At 39.7% G+C, this 15966-nt stretch overlaps 1 protein-coding gene across 1 annotated transcript in view; it reads right to left on the bottom strand.

Moving 5' to 3' along the window:
• Positions 1 to 15966, bottom strand: part of TET2 (tet methylcytosine dioxygenase 2) — a 99170-nt gene that overhangs the window by 12396 nt on the left and 70808 nt on the right. Inside the window, exons 2-7 of the mRNA XM_073571810.1 lie at positions 12166 to 15136; positions 11203 to 11293; positions 10076 to 10169; positions 9099 to 9307; positions 8863 to 9013; positions 121 to 210 (exon numbers count right to left, since the gene is read on the bottom strand). Of these exons, the coding sequence (XP_073427911.1) occupies positions 121 to 210; positions 8863 to 9013; positions 9099 to 9307; positions 10076 to 10169; positions 11203 to 11293; positions 12166 to 15091 (3561 nt within the window). The 5' untranslated portion in view covers positions 15092 to 15136. The remainder of the gene's footprint in view (positions 1 to 120; positions 211 to 8862; positions 9014 to 9098; positions 9308 to 10075; positions 10170 to 11202; positions 11294 to 12165; positions 15137 to 15966) is intronic.

The raw sequence follows: 15966 nt of genomic DNA, 5'->3' as shown, positions 1-15966 counted from the left end.
GTCTTAGCAGTTTGTACCCAAATATTTGTTCTTATTTACATCTGTAGCAAAATATATGAGAAAAAGTATTTTAGTTATAATGAAGCGTTATATATTAAATTCACACATAATATTAAATACCTGGTTAGTATAGGCATCTGGTGCAAGCTTCCTGTAGATTGGAGCCATCAACGTCGACAAGTACTGAAGACTGTCTTCCAACTTCTCTTCCTATATTAAAAAACATATAACATTAGATGAATCCCATATTTTCGGAATTATATTTCTCATAGCATTTGCAGCTTAGAAAAAAAAGTTTATAATTTTGAATTTAAAGTTATATTCCATAGATACACGACTTAAAATACCATTCCAAGCCAAAAAAAGTAAAACAAAAAAAAGGGACTAACCCCTTCAGTCTGCTGATCGGTGAGGATCCAATGGCCAGACCCCACCAATCATTTATTGATGGCCTATCTTAACAATAGACCATCAACAGGAAATTATGGGAAATTACCAAACATATAATCAAGTAAGCTATACAATGAGATGAAAACTATTAGGGTCTAAATTTAAAAGGGTTGTCCACTGCTTGTATAACCTTTTCTTAAATGCTCAATATCCTGGAGTAAATTAAGAAGAGCTTATATTCACCTTCCACAGCAGCACCATTCCAGTGATGAGCAGCAGCAGATCAGATACTACTGACTGGTTGCAGCGGTCACATAACAAAATAATGCCACATCACTCACAACAACCTGTGCTGGAATAGCACCAAAACAGAAGGCGAGTTTATATTGTTTTTATTTTTTGTGGGTCTTAGGTAAAACTTTTCTTCTTATTGAGAGTCCTAAGCCTGTGTAAGGAGACTTAAAGACCATGCAATACTCCTCTGGGAATTTAAATATGTAAATTGCCTCTTCAGAGAGGAAGAAGACTTGAACTCTAGGGCAACTGATTGGATGTAGCAATCCTAAAAGTCAACATCACCCATTTAGCAAGCCTTGCCACATGACTTTGGATCTTAAGTCATGTGACAAGGCTCGATAATAGCAATCCTAAAAGTCAATATCAACCATTTAACAAGTCTTGCCACATGACTTAGGATCTTAAGTCATGTGACAAGGATCAATAATGGTTCAATATTGATTTTAAGGATTGCAACATCCAATAGGTGGCACTAGGGTTCAAGTCCTCTTATTCTCTGAAGAGGCAATTTGGATATTTAATTTCTGTGGGGCATTGAATTGATTAGCAGGAGATGTCCAGAAATTTTGAGAACTGCAATTTTGTTCTATGAAGAATCTTTCTGATGTACAGTATATGAAAATGTATTTTTCCCACTGTTTCTATTTCACAATTTAGAATAAGAAGTATATTGACTAGGATTTGCTAGTATGGGAGGCAAAGTATGAAGTTGAAAGTTAAAGGGGTTATCCTCTACTTGGGCAACCCGGCCACAATAACAATGTTCCACTCTTGTGAAATAATAACAGCTATGCTCACCTCCAGTGCTACCATCATACCTGTGGTGTTGGCAATGGCTCAGACAATCAGTGGGTGCTTCACTTTCCCATCCTTCAAAGATAACTGATATCTGGAGAAAGTGAGAGCCCTGGCTGCTCTCTCACTTCTTCCAGATTTGTCCAAAGGAGGAGAGAGTGAAGCTGTCGCTGATTGACTGTAGGGATAGTGTGTCACAACAATGAAACTACTGGAATGGAGCTCGCATCAGACGTGAGTGTAGCTGTTATTATTTTATAAAGAGGGAACATAGTGACTGAGAAGGGAGTCTGTCAACAGAATTTTGCTATTCCATCTGAGAGCAGTATAATGCAGAGACCGAGACCCTAATTCCAGTGATGTGCCAGTTACTGGGCTGCTTGCTGTTATTATGATAAAATCACTGCTTTATCTGCTGCAGTTCTCGATGCGTTGAGCTCTGCATAAAACCGCCTACACTACTGATTGGCAGCTTTTTGCCCAGGTACAGGGTACACAGAAAGCTGACAATCAATGGTGGGGGTGAGGTTTTACAGAGCTCATGAATGTACTTGACTACCTAGCAGCCTGTTTACTAGTCCTCTAATGATAATCTCCTACTGACAAAACAGTGGGTTTTTGTAATCAAAACTACACTAAGCTGCCCAGAAAGCGACTCATCACTGGAATCCAGGCCTATGACTCTACATTATGCTACTCTGAGATTAGGTGGCAAAAATCTGATTACTGATTCCCTTTAAATTAATGACCATTGTTCTTGTCATGGGTGTAGTAACTCCACTTACACATGATCGTATGGACAATTTATGGACAGGATGGAACACTTGAATTTTCTCATTTCTCGTCAAGTTACTCAAAAATTAATATCAATCAACATCTCATGAACAAATTGGAAAACTACAATGAGTGATCAGACAACCATTCTTTTTTGCCAACAATGAAAAAAAGTCTTATTTTTACCTATAACTGTCCAGGTATTTATGGATTTTTGGCAACCTTGATCACTACAGTGGGTGTGAATCGATTCGCACAAGCCGGTCCATCAACCAACACAGTAATCTGTGCTGGATAGGAGCCTTGCTGGATAGGCTGCTGGATAGGCTGCTCAATGGGAGCCTTGCTTGATAAGTTGCTGGATGGGAACCCTGCTGGATGGGAGCCCTGTTGGATAGGCTGCTGGATGGGAACCCTGCTGGATAGGCTGCTGGATGGGAGCTCTGCTGGATAGGCTGCTGGATGGGAACCCTGGTGGATAGGCTGCTGCATGAGAGCTCTGCTGGATAGGTTGCTGGATGGGAGCCCTGCTGGACAGGCTGCTGGATGGGAGCCCTGCTGGATAGGCTGCTGGATGGGAGCCCTGCTGGATGGGAGCCCTGATGGATATGCTACTGGATGGGAGCCCTGATGGATACACTGCTGGATGGGAGCCCTGCTGGATAGGCTGCTGGATGGGAACTCTGCTGGATAGGCTGCTGGATGGGAACCCTGCTGGATAGGCTGCTGGATGGGAGCCCTGCTGGATAGACTGCTGAATAGGAGCCCTGCTGGATAGGCTGCTGGATGGGCGCCTTGCTGGATAGGTTGCTGGATGGGAACCCTGCTGGATGAGAGCCCTGCTGAATAGGCTGCTGAAAGGTATATTCATTTTATGGAACATCTGGAATATTCTACTACTCCAAAAGCAAGAATTCATGGCCAAATGTACATCCATACATGTCCTATGCCCAGAGGTGTAACTTTAATCTACACGGATCCAATGCAAAATCTAGGGCTGGTTTCCTCAACTGATATCTGCCATTTATAATACCGGGGTCATCTCTTGTTCCTCCCTGTTACCCAGTGCCTGGGTTTATTGCGACTTCTGCAACACCATAGCAATGCCCTTGCCTATGCCCAACTAATCACTGATTCTGAAGCTAGAAATAATTGTGGTAGGTTTATGTAGAAGTGAAACTCTACACATTCAATGCATGTCGTGAGATTACATTATGCTACAACTGTAAACCACATGATGGTATTAAAAGTCAATGGACAGCTATGTGCATACTGTGAACACTTATTTAGCAGTACTTTCATGGCGTTCTTTTTTCATATGACCGTCTGTATACTATAAATATATTGTTGTGTAATGTAACAACTGTTTTTCCATTTTAGCACTACGTGATACAAATCAGCTTCTACTCTCATAGCGAAACAGTATAAACCCCTGGAGGTATGCCCGAATATTAGGCCTCTTTAATATGTTGTTTATAGCGTAAATAAATATATATACACTACCGTTCAAAAGTTTAGGGTGACGTAGAAATTTCCTTATTTTTGAAAGAAAAGCACAGCTTTTTCCAATGAAGCTAACATTAAATGATTCAGAAATACATGCTATACATTGTTAATGTGGTAAATGACTATTCTAGCGGCAAATGTCTGGTTTGTAATGCAATATCTTCATAGGTGTATAGAGACCCATTTCCAACAACCATCACTCCAGTGTTCTTATGGTACTTTGTGTTTGCTAACTGTGTAAGAAGGCTAATGGTTGGTTAGAATACCCTTGAAAACCCTTATGCAAGTATGTTAGGACAGCTGAAAACAGTTTGGCTGATTAGAGAAGCTATAAACCTGACCATCCTTTGAGCTAGTTGAGAATCTGGAGCATTACATTTGTTGGTTCCATTAAACTCTCAAAATGGCCAGAAAAAAAGAACTTGTTCTTAGAGATTAAGGCTATTCCATGTGAGAAATTGTCAAGAAACTGAAGATGTCCTACAACGGTGTGTACTACTCCCTTCAGAGGAGAGCACAAACAGGCTCTAACCAGAGTAGAAAGAGAAGTGGGAGGCCCCGCTGCACAACTGAGCAACAAGACAAGTACATTAGAGTCTGTAGTTTGAGAAATCGACGCCTTACAGGTCCTCAACTGGCAGCTTCATTAAATAGTACATGCAAAACGCCAGTGTCAACGTCTACAGTGAAGAGGCGACTCTGGGATGCTGGCCTTCAGAGCAGAGTGGCAAAGAAAAAGCCATATCTGAGACTGGCTAATAAAAGGAAAAGATTAATATGGGCACAAGAACACAGACATTGGACAGAGGAAAATTGGAAAAAAGTGTTATGGACAGAAGAATCCAAGTTTGAGGTGTTTCGATCACACAGAAGTACATTTGTGAGACGCAAAACTAGTGAAAAGATGCTGGAAGAGTGCCTGACACCATCTGTCAAGCATGGTGGAGGTAATGTGATGGTCTGGGATTGCTTTGGTGCTGGTAAAGTGGGAGATTTGTACAAGGTAAAAGGGATTTTGAATAAGGAAGGCTATCACTCCATTTTGCAATGCCATGCCATACCCTGTGGACAGTGCTTGATTGGAGCCAATTTCATCCTACAACAGGACAATGACCCAAAGAACACCTACAAATTATGCAAGAACTATTTAGGGAAGAAGCAGGCAGCTGGTATTCTATCTGTAATGGAGTGGCCAGCGCAATCACCAGATCTCAACCTCATTGACCGTATGGCACGCAAAAAGTGCCCATCAAGCCAAACCAACTTGTGGGAGGGGTTTCTGGAAGCATGGGGTGAAAGTTGTCTAGATTACCTCAGCAAATTTTCTGCTAGAATGCCAAAGGTCTGCAATGCTGTAATTGCTGCAAAGGGAGCTTTCTTTGACGAAAGCAAAGTTTGAAAGAGAAAATTATTATTTCAAATAAAAATCTTTTTTTCGAATCTTGTCAATGTCTGGACTAGATTATAAATTCATTTGGCAACTCATTTGATTAATAAAAGTATGAGTTTTCATGGAAAACACAAAATTGTCTGGGTGACCCCAAACTTTTGAACGGTAGTATATATATACATATATGAATCTATTTATCTATTATCTATCTATTTATTGATCTATCTATTACACACGTGGCCAAAATTGTTGGTACCCCTCGATTAATGACATAAAAACCCACAATGGTAACAGAAATAACTTGAATCTCACAAACGTAATAATAAATCAAAAATCTATGAAAATGAACAAATGAAAGTCAGACATTGCTTTTCAACCATGCTTCCACAGAAGTTTTAAAAAAATAAAACTCATGAAATAGGCCTGGACAGAAATGATGACACCCTTAACTTAATATTTTGTTGCACAACCTTTGAGGGAATCACTGAAATCAAACGATTCCTGTAACTGTCAATGAGACTTCTGCACCTCTCCAAAGGTATTTTGGCCCACTCCTCAAGAGCAAACTGCTCCAGTTGTCTCATGTTTGAAGGTTGCCTTTTCCAGATGGTATGTTTCAGCTCTTTCCAAAGATGCTCATCTGGATTTACTGTAGGTCAGGGCTCATAGAAGGCCACTTCAGAATAGTCCAATGTTTTCCTCTTAGCCATTCTTGGGTGTTTTTACAATATTACATTGCTGGCATGAACCATGCCTCCTATATTATTGTATTGTTGTGCTGCCCTTATTAAGGATCATTAGACATATCAGGGATTCCAAGGGACAGCCGTCGTGGAGCGGGGGCGCCATTCCGCTGACCAGTAGGGTGCCAACCTCTGCTGACAGGAAGGCTTACAGTCACAGGGAACAGTATAGTTAGGTACTCATTTGTTTTGCACATGTCACTTTATTGTCTGTGTCACTAGCACCTTTGTTCCACATTTTTTCATTGTTGCCTACCAAACTACCTCTATCTTGGCAACCTCTATATGCTTCTTTCCTGTATAATTGAGTGACTGCATGCTGCACCAGTCCAGGGGTATATAGGAGATTTAGGGTTCAGCCGTCGTAGAGCAAGGGCACCAATCTCGATTGTGTTTAGGGTGCCAACCTCTGCTGTTAGGTAGTTTAATATCAGGGCTCCTCTGCAGGGCCATGTTAGGTGGCACGGTTGTTTACTCTGTGTGGTAGTCTTGTTTTAGATAAGTTCTAATAAAGGTTACATCTTATATCTGATATAAAGCTGATGTAAGGCTCATGGTTAGCACAATTAAACAAGGGGTACCAGCAATTTTGACCACGTGTGTATCTATCCCATATCTATCTATCTATCTATCTATCTATCTATCTATCTATCTATCCATCTATCTATCTAACTAAAAAATTAAAGAAAATTTGGCAGCACTACCAAAAGAAACCGGGTGCAATAAAACCTGCTAAGGTGATGTCCAAACCTCCAAAATAGAAAATCAGAAAAAAACAGGCAGCACTCCAAAAATTAAAGTGAAAAACCACGGCTTTACTGATCCATTAGCAGCAACGTTTTGGCAGATTTCTCTGCCTTTCTCATCTATCTTTCAATCTTTTCCCACATATCATGCTTCAAACATAAAGATACCAAATGTAAATTTTTGGTGAAGAATCAACAACAAGTGGGACACAATTGTGAAGTTGAACAAAATTTAATGGTTATTTTAAATTTTTGTGGAAATACAAAAACTGAAAAGTGGGGCATGCCATATTATTCGGCCCCTTTAACTTAATACTTTGTTGCGCCACCTTTTGCTGCAATTACAGCTGCAAGTCGCTTGAGGTATGTCTCTATCAGTTTTGTACATCGAGAGACTGAAATTCTTGCCCATTCTTCCTTGGCAAACAGCTCGAGCTCAGTGAGGTTTGATGGAGATTGTTTGTGAACAGCAGATTTCAGCTCCTTCCACAGATTCTCGATTGGATTCAGGTCTGGACTTTGACTTGGCCATTCTAACACCTGGATACGTTTATTTGTGAACCATTCCATTGTAGATTTTGCTTTATGTTTGGGATCATTGTCTTGTTGGAAGACAAATCTCCGTCCCAGTCTCAGGTCTTTTGTAGACTCCAACAGGTTTTCTTCAAAAATTGTCCTGTATTTGGCTCCATCGATCTTCCCATCAATTTTAACCATCTTCCCTGTCCCTGCTGAAGAAAAGCAGGCCCAAACCATGATGCTGCCACCACCATGTATGACAGTGGGAATGGTGTGTTCAGGGTGATGAGCTGTGTTGCCTTTATGCCAAACATATTGTTTGGCATTGTTGCCAAAAAGTTTGATTTTGGTTTCATCTGACCAGAGCACCTTCTTCCACATGTTTGGTGTGTCTCCAGGTGGCTTGTTGCAAACTTTAAATGACAGTTTTATGGATATCTTTGAGAAATGGCTTTCTTCTTGCCACTCTGCCATATAGGCCACATTTGTTCAGTGTATGACTGATTGTTGTCCTATGGACAGACTGTCCCAACTCAGTTGTAGAGCTCTGCAGTTCATTCAGAGTGATCATGGGCCTCTTGGCTTCATCTCTGATCAGTCTTCTTGTTTGAGATGAAAGTTTACAGGGATGGCTGGGTCTTGGTAGATTTGCAGTGGTATGATACTCCCATTTCAATATGATCACTTGCACAGTGCTCCTTGGGATGTTTAAAGTTTTGGAAATCAATTTGTATCCAAATCCGGCTTTAAACTTCTCCACAACAGTATCACAGACCTGCCTGTTGTGTTCCTTGGTCTTCATGAAGCTCTCTGTGCTTTAAACAGAACCCTGAGACTATCACAGAGCAGGTGCATTTATACAGAGACTTGATTACACACAGGTGGACTATATCATCATTAGTCATTTAGGACAACATTGGATCATTCAGAGATCCACAATGAACTTCTGGAGTTAATTTGCTGCACTGAAAGTAAAGGGGCCGAATAATACTGCACGCCCCACTTTTCAGTATTTGTATTTCCACAAAAATGTAAAATAACCAATAAATTGCATTCAATTTCACAATTGTGTCCCACTTGTTGTTGATTCTTCACCAAAAATTTACATTTGGTATCTTTATGTTTGACGCATGATATGTGGGAAAAGGTTGAAAAGTTCCAGGGGGCCGAATACTTTTATAAGGCACTGTATCTACCTACCTATTATCTATCTATCTATCTATCTATCTATCTATCTACCTACCTCTGTATTATCTATCTATCTATTATCTAGCTATCTATCTACCTACCTATCTATTATCTATCTATCTACATATCTCTGTATCTTAGAGATGAGCAAATACATTTGAGTGCAGATTTTTTTGTAACTCTCTTCCGTGCTGATTCAACTGCATTTTTCTGAACTGAAAAGGGCCATAAAAATGAAAAAAAAAATTTAAAAAAATCCTTATACTCATGTTACCGCTCACCTCATGAGCCCCTCCACTCCTCACCAGCTCCTCTCCAACCTCTCCGCATTATCTGCCCAGTGTTCAGATCACCGCCACTCACATTGATATCCCCACAATTGCCCAAAAGTTCACAACATCATGACGTGCACTGTGACTGTGCACACGCATGCACAGAACTCCCCCATGATCTCTCTCTCTCATTTTTTTTTTTTACTTTTCATGTAATTACTTTTGAAATAACATACACTTACCTCCCTTGGGTCATCACAAAGAAGTTTAAATTTCCTGGGTATTTTACTTCTAGCAAACTTGCACCCATTGTAGTACATACTCCAAGAGCACCCAAAAGAAAATGAGGCACCACAGGTATCGGGGTCCAGCCCCTGGCATGCACAGGTACGCCTAAATAATATGAAATATATATATTAGTGGGTTGATAACATTACAAAATCCAGTTGTTTTTTTCCTATCATTCCAATTAGCTTACTCCTCATTGAGCGCGCAACGTCTGTTTGTCAAGGTTCCATACTTCCGTAGCGTTTCAGTGAGCTCAGAGTACATATTGTCTGCTAGAGTTGTTGATATGCCTTCCCAAACGAGGATTAAAATCACTATCACGGCAGTTTCACAGGAGTGGCCCGCACGCTCTCGCACCAAACACAGCATTTTTTCTTCAACTCCGCTTCGTCGAATGACCTGTCAACAAATCAGCAAGTTTTATAAGGCCCATAGTAACTCGTAATTGGAAATGGCTTTAGAAAAGTAGATTTAATGGTGCTGTGTTATGTGTTTTTAATGAAACTAGTACATATAAAAGTGTAAATAGTAGTATTACTAGACATGTATGAGTCACTGGACCCATTTTTAATGTACAAGCCATGCGTATTGCATAAAGTATGAGCAGCATAAATAGAACTACTAACTACTATCAGAATGAACTACGAATTAATTAACTTTACCTGTTCAAAGTTTCTATGACCTAAATCTCCTAGTTATATGTCTGAGGGCAACAAGTTTAAAGCTGGAGTCACACATAGCGACTTACCAGTGATCCCGACAATGATATCAACGTGTCAGGATCGCTGGTAAGTCGCTATGTGATCGCTGGTGAGCTGTCAAACAGGGACCGGGAGCGTGGAGAGAAGCGGGAAGACTGCGCGGGACGCCAGAAGGTGAGAATAACAATATTTTTTATTTTTTTAATTATTTTACAGCAGATCGCTGGTCTCCCGCCTGTCACACGCAGCGATGCGTGCTGGCCAGCGGGAGACCAGCGACGAAAAAAATGTCCAGAGGTTTCTTGCAGCGAGATCGCTATGTGTGACTGGGCCTTAAGACTAGTTATATACAGGTGCCCACCTAGCAAAAATGGAATTTGGCCATGTCAGGAAGAGGTTAACATTTATACATGCTTTTACTATTTTAGTATATTATGGAGTGCATTTCATAACACATATCACTTACCCATTTTGCAATTGGACATCCCTGAGAGCTTTTCCCTTCTTTTCCTGTATATACCACTCTTTCAATCCTGATGGCCTTGCCTTTCTCACCTAACCTGAGAATGAAACCTCCAGTTAGTGGAAGTCGTCACATATTGAGCTTGGAAGATTTAGAATACAGTATGTATTCACTCTCATAGTATAGACTCTAGTATATATGGTATATAATAGCTGAAGATATCAACATTGGGGCTCTTAAACCAACTGCGAAAGGTCAGAGGTAATTGCCCCAAAGAATCAACACGGAGGACTGTGGACAACAAACAACCTATATAAGAAAACAGGCTCTCCAAGAGGTTTTATACTTTAAAAAAAGATTTTTATTGAACAATGCCATTACACAAGTTAAAAAAGGGATGATGCCATACAGAAAAAAATAAATGCAAAAGTTTGTGCGGAGAGGAAAAGTTTTTTTGCCCTATATATGCTGATAGATAATAAAAAAAAAAAAAAAAAAATTACAAATCATAGCTAAGGGCACAAAACCAATCCAAGAGGACACCTGGCCAAGGTTCAATATCTATGCAGATTTGCAAAATAAAGATTGCACCAGTCGTTATTCATAAATATAGTACACAGCCTATAAGTCCCTTTTTTTTGCACACCATGGTCTAACATGCTTGGAAAATCCATGCAAATGGAACAAATAAATAATGCTAAGTGCTATACAAAAAGTAAAGTAGAGGTGCAAATATTTACCAGATGTCCAGAGGCCGCCACAAAGTAGCCCCTGACGCGCGTTTCGAATTTCTTCCTCAGAAGGGGTGCATATTTTTTTCTGTATGTCATCATCCCTTTTTTAACTTGTGTAATGACATTGTTCAACAAAAATCTATTTTTAAAGTATAAAACCTCTTGGAGGGCCTGTTTTCTTATATAGGTTGTCAACTGCGAAAGGTGCAAAACTGCTTGAAAAAGCTAATTGAAACTTACTTTGGACCAAAATACTTTGGCCATTATGAGATTTACTATCTATTTGTAGAAAAAAAATATATAGTCACACCGGTTGTGATCTTGTTCTTGTGAAAAAAAAGCCTTAAAAATGACATTAGCTAAAATGATTGTTTTTTTTTAAGATAAAGAAATTACCTCTCTTCCAGAATCTCTCTTATAGCTGCCACATTAGGACCAGCACCAAGATGTGTGTAATAAGGTCCTTCATCTTTCTCTATGATTTGATCTGTTAAAAAAATGAAATCTTTTGTTTTGTTCCGAATTTGTAGAAATGTATACATTAAACTTGCAAATTAAGAGCTATCTTTGTAAAAAGGGTCAAATTTTCTGGGTTCTAGTCACATATGAATTGTGGCTCCATTCATGTTGTCCACAACTCTGTGGTTGTTCCATTGTATTATTGGTCCCAGTTGCACCTGACAGACCTCACTGACTTATATTGGGGTCTGGCAGAGTCCATCATGGTTTCCAGGATTATGACCACAAGAAATGCATGCATACTAAGCAGGAAATCAATCAATAGTCAATAGCTCTTGAAAAATTCTAAATCCCCATAGTCTCTCTACCAAAGGTTGCTTACATTCATGGGATATTTTTCAAGAGCTGAGTCTTCATAAGCAAAAGACAGACTGTCATAATCGCAACCCTTGATCATGTGACTCTTTTATATGGCTACAGTCATAGATTTGACTTAACCACAGCTGTTTACCTGCTATAATTTGGGATTTCTCCTACTTGGAAAAGGGGTGATTTTGATCTGTTGGGTTATAAAGATGTATTAAGCTTGCACCATAAAAAAACAATTGAAAACCTTAATGGCCCTTTAGACAATATAAGCCAACAAGCCATTTTACCTTATCCTGGCACTTAGGCATAGGGTTGTAACAGCAAACTGTTACCATTTTTCCTTAGTGACAATATTATAGACTAGTTGTGTTGACCAATGTTTGTCCTGAGTGACAATAAGCCTAGCTATACAGCTGTAACTAATGGCCATGATTTTTTGAGTTGAACAGATTATTGGTTAATAAAAAAAATCAAATTTTATTTATGAAAGAAGTGGCAGATCTAACATGAGTGTATAGCAAGATCACTTACCTACACAGCTACATGATGGAAAATCATACTGAGTTTTCACAGGCGTATCCAATAGGTTTTTGATAGGGGTGCTTAGAAGTTTTGAAGGAGATTCCAAGAAATTACTCAGAGCAGATCCTGCTGCTCTTTTCGTTGGGGTTCTTTCTTGTGGATGGACACTGTGATGATCTAGTGTTGAAGAATTAGTGTGTGTAGTTAAAATTGTAACGTGACCTGAAGACTCCACCTTCATGTGCTTGGGCGATTTGATGGTAGACACATGATGATGAAACAATGATTTACTAGGATAATGTTTCATTTGTTGTTCCATTGTTTCGAGAATACTCCTATGTTGTAGGTTTTCTGGGCCAAAATGCTGAATTTCTTGTTTGATTTTTTTCCCTGTTTTGCTTTCATTGGGTGTCTGCATGCATATAGACCGTGAGCTATTCTCCACTTTGATGGATCTGCGTCTTTCATGTTTGGTTTGCTCCCTGCGCTGGAGTAAATGATTTCTTAAAGCAGCATACTTCGGAATACAATTCATCTGATTTGCAAACTGAGGATGATATCCTGTTTGATCTTGCAAAGACTGAGCAGTAGGGCTGGTTTGTGGTAAGTATCTATTTTGGTTTATTGTATTTTGTGGGGTTGACCTGTCCTGATTTTGTGTCATGTGATTGGGGTTCAAAATGGGAAGATTGCTGTTGATTTTATGCTCTTGGTAACCGTGCTGGTCATGTTGCTGGGATCTAGTAGATTGATAGTACTGCCCAATAGTTTCTGCTTTAATTTGTATATGCTCTTTACCGGCCTCTAGATTTTCTGAAATATACTGATCCTTTCTATGTGATCCAGAAGAGCCCTGATTGAAATGTAAATTTGTGTTGTTTGAACTTTGTCTCAGTTGCCCCTCGTATTGATGCATATTTTGGTACTGATTTACCGACTGAGAGCTTTCCTCAATTTTTAAGTGATTCTGAGGACTTGCCCTATGTGTTGTGTTACTGTAGGGTGATTGATGATGAAAGTGCTTTTTGACCATGTTAAAATCTCTATTTTGTCTCTGCTGAAAATGTGGATTAGGACGAAACTGTGAATTCCCATCCTGTTTCGAATGCAAACCCTGTGGGTGTAAAGACGTTCGTACATTATGTGGAAAATGTTCACCCTCAGATGTTTCTTGGTTTAAGTGCCGTTTGAAAGCTTGGTCAAATACGTGCTCGGTTTGCTGCTCTAAACGTTGATGCTGGAAAAGATTATTACTACTTTTCAGGTCATAGGATTGCAATTGTGAATTTGTGCCCTCTTCTTGGGATAAGTGCTTTTGGAAATTAATTTGCTGCCCATCTAAGTCCTGACTAGCATGTCCCCGATTAATGTTACCCTGTTTTCTTGTATATTGCCTAAGTTTCTTTTGACTCTGTGACTGAGAGAGCTCAAGTAATTTCAGCAAGTCCTCTGAAGATTGTTTATTTTCTTCCTTCAGACAATCATGATTTCGTCGAAAATCTCTGAAGCTGGACTTATAAAAAGGTCTTCTTTGCTCCATCATATCCATAGCATCTATTTCCATCCCATTGCAATGATCTTTCCCTTTTTGTGGATTATGCTCAATTAGCTTTTCTGGATAATTGTCAACTGGACAATTTGTCTGCCTTTTGTGTTCTTGGGGTGGATCGGGTCCTGCTGAACAGTGAAGAGAAGGCAACCCAATGCTGGGTAATATCTTGCTGTTCTGAGACTGCAAAAAAGCCGGTTGAGAAATAATTCTTGGATCAAATGACTGACATGATTCATTATTTTGAGAGGGTAAGAAATTGTCACCACATAAGTTTTGGATGGTTCTGTAGCTCTCAGTTTCCTGGGCAAACAGTAATTTATTCAACTGCATTAAAGTAAAATGATCTTTATTAAAAGCCTCAGAAAAGCTGTCATTAGGTCTGTTATGGAGACCATGGTACGGTGGATTAGAAGAAACAGAAACTTGTTCCGAGCACATTGGTTGCCCAGTCTCAAGTGCATCACAGTTTTTTTCATTTATAGTCTGCGAATAGTTGGGCATCTCTTGTGGAAGTGGTTTCTGCTCTGGTATGTGAAGTGAATAGCTTCCTGGCTTCACAGCTGACTCGCTGCATTTGTCACCATTGGGGGCCTCAATAGCCATAGCACCTGGCCCTTCAGACAGCACCGAGTTCAAGGAGAGTTGGGAAGTAATCTGCCCTGAGGTATGTGTTAAATGATTTGTCTGGGGAGACATATCATTGCTAGCATCATTTAGCGTTTTAATGGCAACAGTGTGAGGTGTGTTATTCTGCACTGCAACAGAAGCCTTCTCAGGGTAATATTGAGAAGATTCCGTCTCCGATAATGCACCATGAGTCAAATTCAAGGAAGAAGCAAAACCAGTAGCACCATTGGACAATGGAAATGTCTCATCTGACGAGACATTATCATTGTTGTTGGAATTAAGGTCTTTGTTCTGCTCATTGGGAACCTGAATGAATGAGTTTTCATCTTCTGTTCTCACAGCTTTATCTTGGCTACACAAATTAGAAACACTGGGTTGGACATTGACATGTTGTCCATTGATTTCACCCTCATTTTCTCCATTCACCTCTTCAACTGTTTTTACTTTTTTCTGCTGAAGATACTCTAACAGCAAAGGTTCACTAAGCGTGCGCTTTATTGCACCATTGTGTAAATTTGGATATACTCTGTTTTCAGGTATGAGGTCAGAGCAGTCCTGGTTTCCCTTCATGTGTGTGACACCATAGCTGTTCTTTGTCTGTAAACAGCTGTCTCCATTTACTTGGGGTTGGACTCTATCGGTTGGCAGGTTCCCATTTTGTAACTTTGCTGGATTGTTTTGGCAAGCAGGTGATGGATGTATTAGCAATTGACTCAATCTACTTCCCTCATCATGGTGGCTTCTTTCCTCTTCCATCGGGACTGCTCCGGGGCCATCCACAAGGCTGCCCTGTGAACACCTCTAGAAGAGAATTAAAAGAAAATTTAAATTAAAATTGGTTTTATGTACTAAATGCACAACGTAAATGCAGGCGTTTTTTCCGACTTCTGCTTCATGTCTAACTTCCAACATTTACAGTACTACTTGCATATAATTTAGCATATAAAATGTAATAACAATTTCAAAACAAGGACTTACAGATGTAAGAGAAATTGTGAAATTGTTCTAGGCAAAATCAGTGTTTTTAGAAAACATGGATCAAGATGCCAAAACTTGATCCCCTGCAAGGAATCTATACTTTTAGGTTGCTGCTTAATTACAATACAGAAGAATGCCAAACATGTTTCTAAATATTATTTCCAAAATTAATATTATTACTTTATATTTTGGCGAGTTATTTAAGACTATGAAGTCCTTTCGTTCCATATCGTTTTGGGCATGTACTGGAACCTTGTAATCCATCTGAATTGCTACACATGTTTGTGTGAAAGATTTATTAGTATTGTCATTGGCCTCTTGGTGATGCTCACAGAACCAGGGTTAAAAAAATTCCAAATATATATCCTTCACAGACTTTTAATGCAATATTAATGGTTATAATATAATATTATAGATCCACTTTCATTTACTCATACACAGTATTATGTTATTAGGATGTATTTAGCCAGTTTAACAGCTTAGGCTGGTTTCACATTTGCGTTAAAACAACGCTGCGCCCTGCGTCGTTAAGCCCCGCCCCGAGCCGGCTCCCTGCCCGCCCCATCCGGGATCACCGCCTACTTTCGCATTTGCACGCATGCGATCGGCGCACCCTATCTTTAGCATAGGGTGCGCAGATCATGCGCTGCCAG

Source organism: Dendrobates tinctorius, unplaced genomic scaffold, assembly GCF_039654945.1.
Source record: "Dendrobates tinctorius isolate UK_male_01 unplaced genomic scaffold, ASM3965494v1 ptg000030l, whole genome shotgun sequence".
NCBI lineage: Eukaryota > Metazoa > Chordata > Amphibia > Anura > Dendrobatidae > Dendrobates > Dendrobates tinctorius.
The sequence above is the reverse complement of the archived record's forward strand: the minus strand, read 5'-3'. Positions and strand labels throughout refer to the sequence as shown.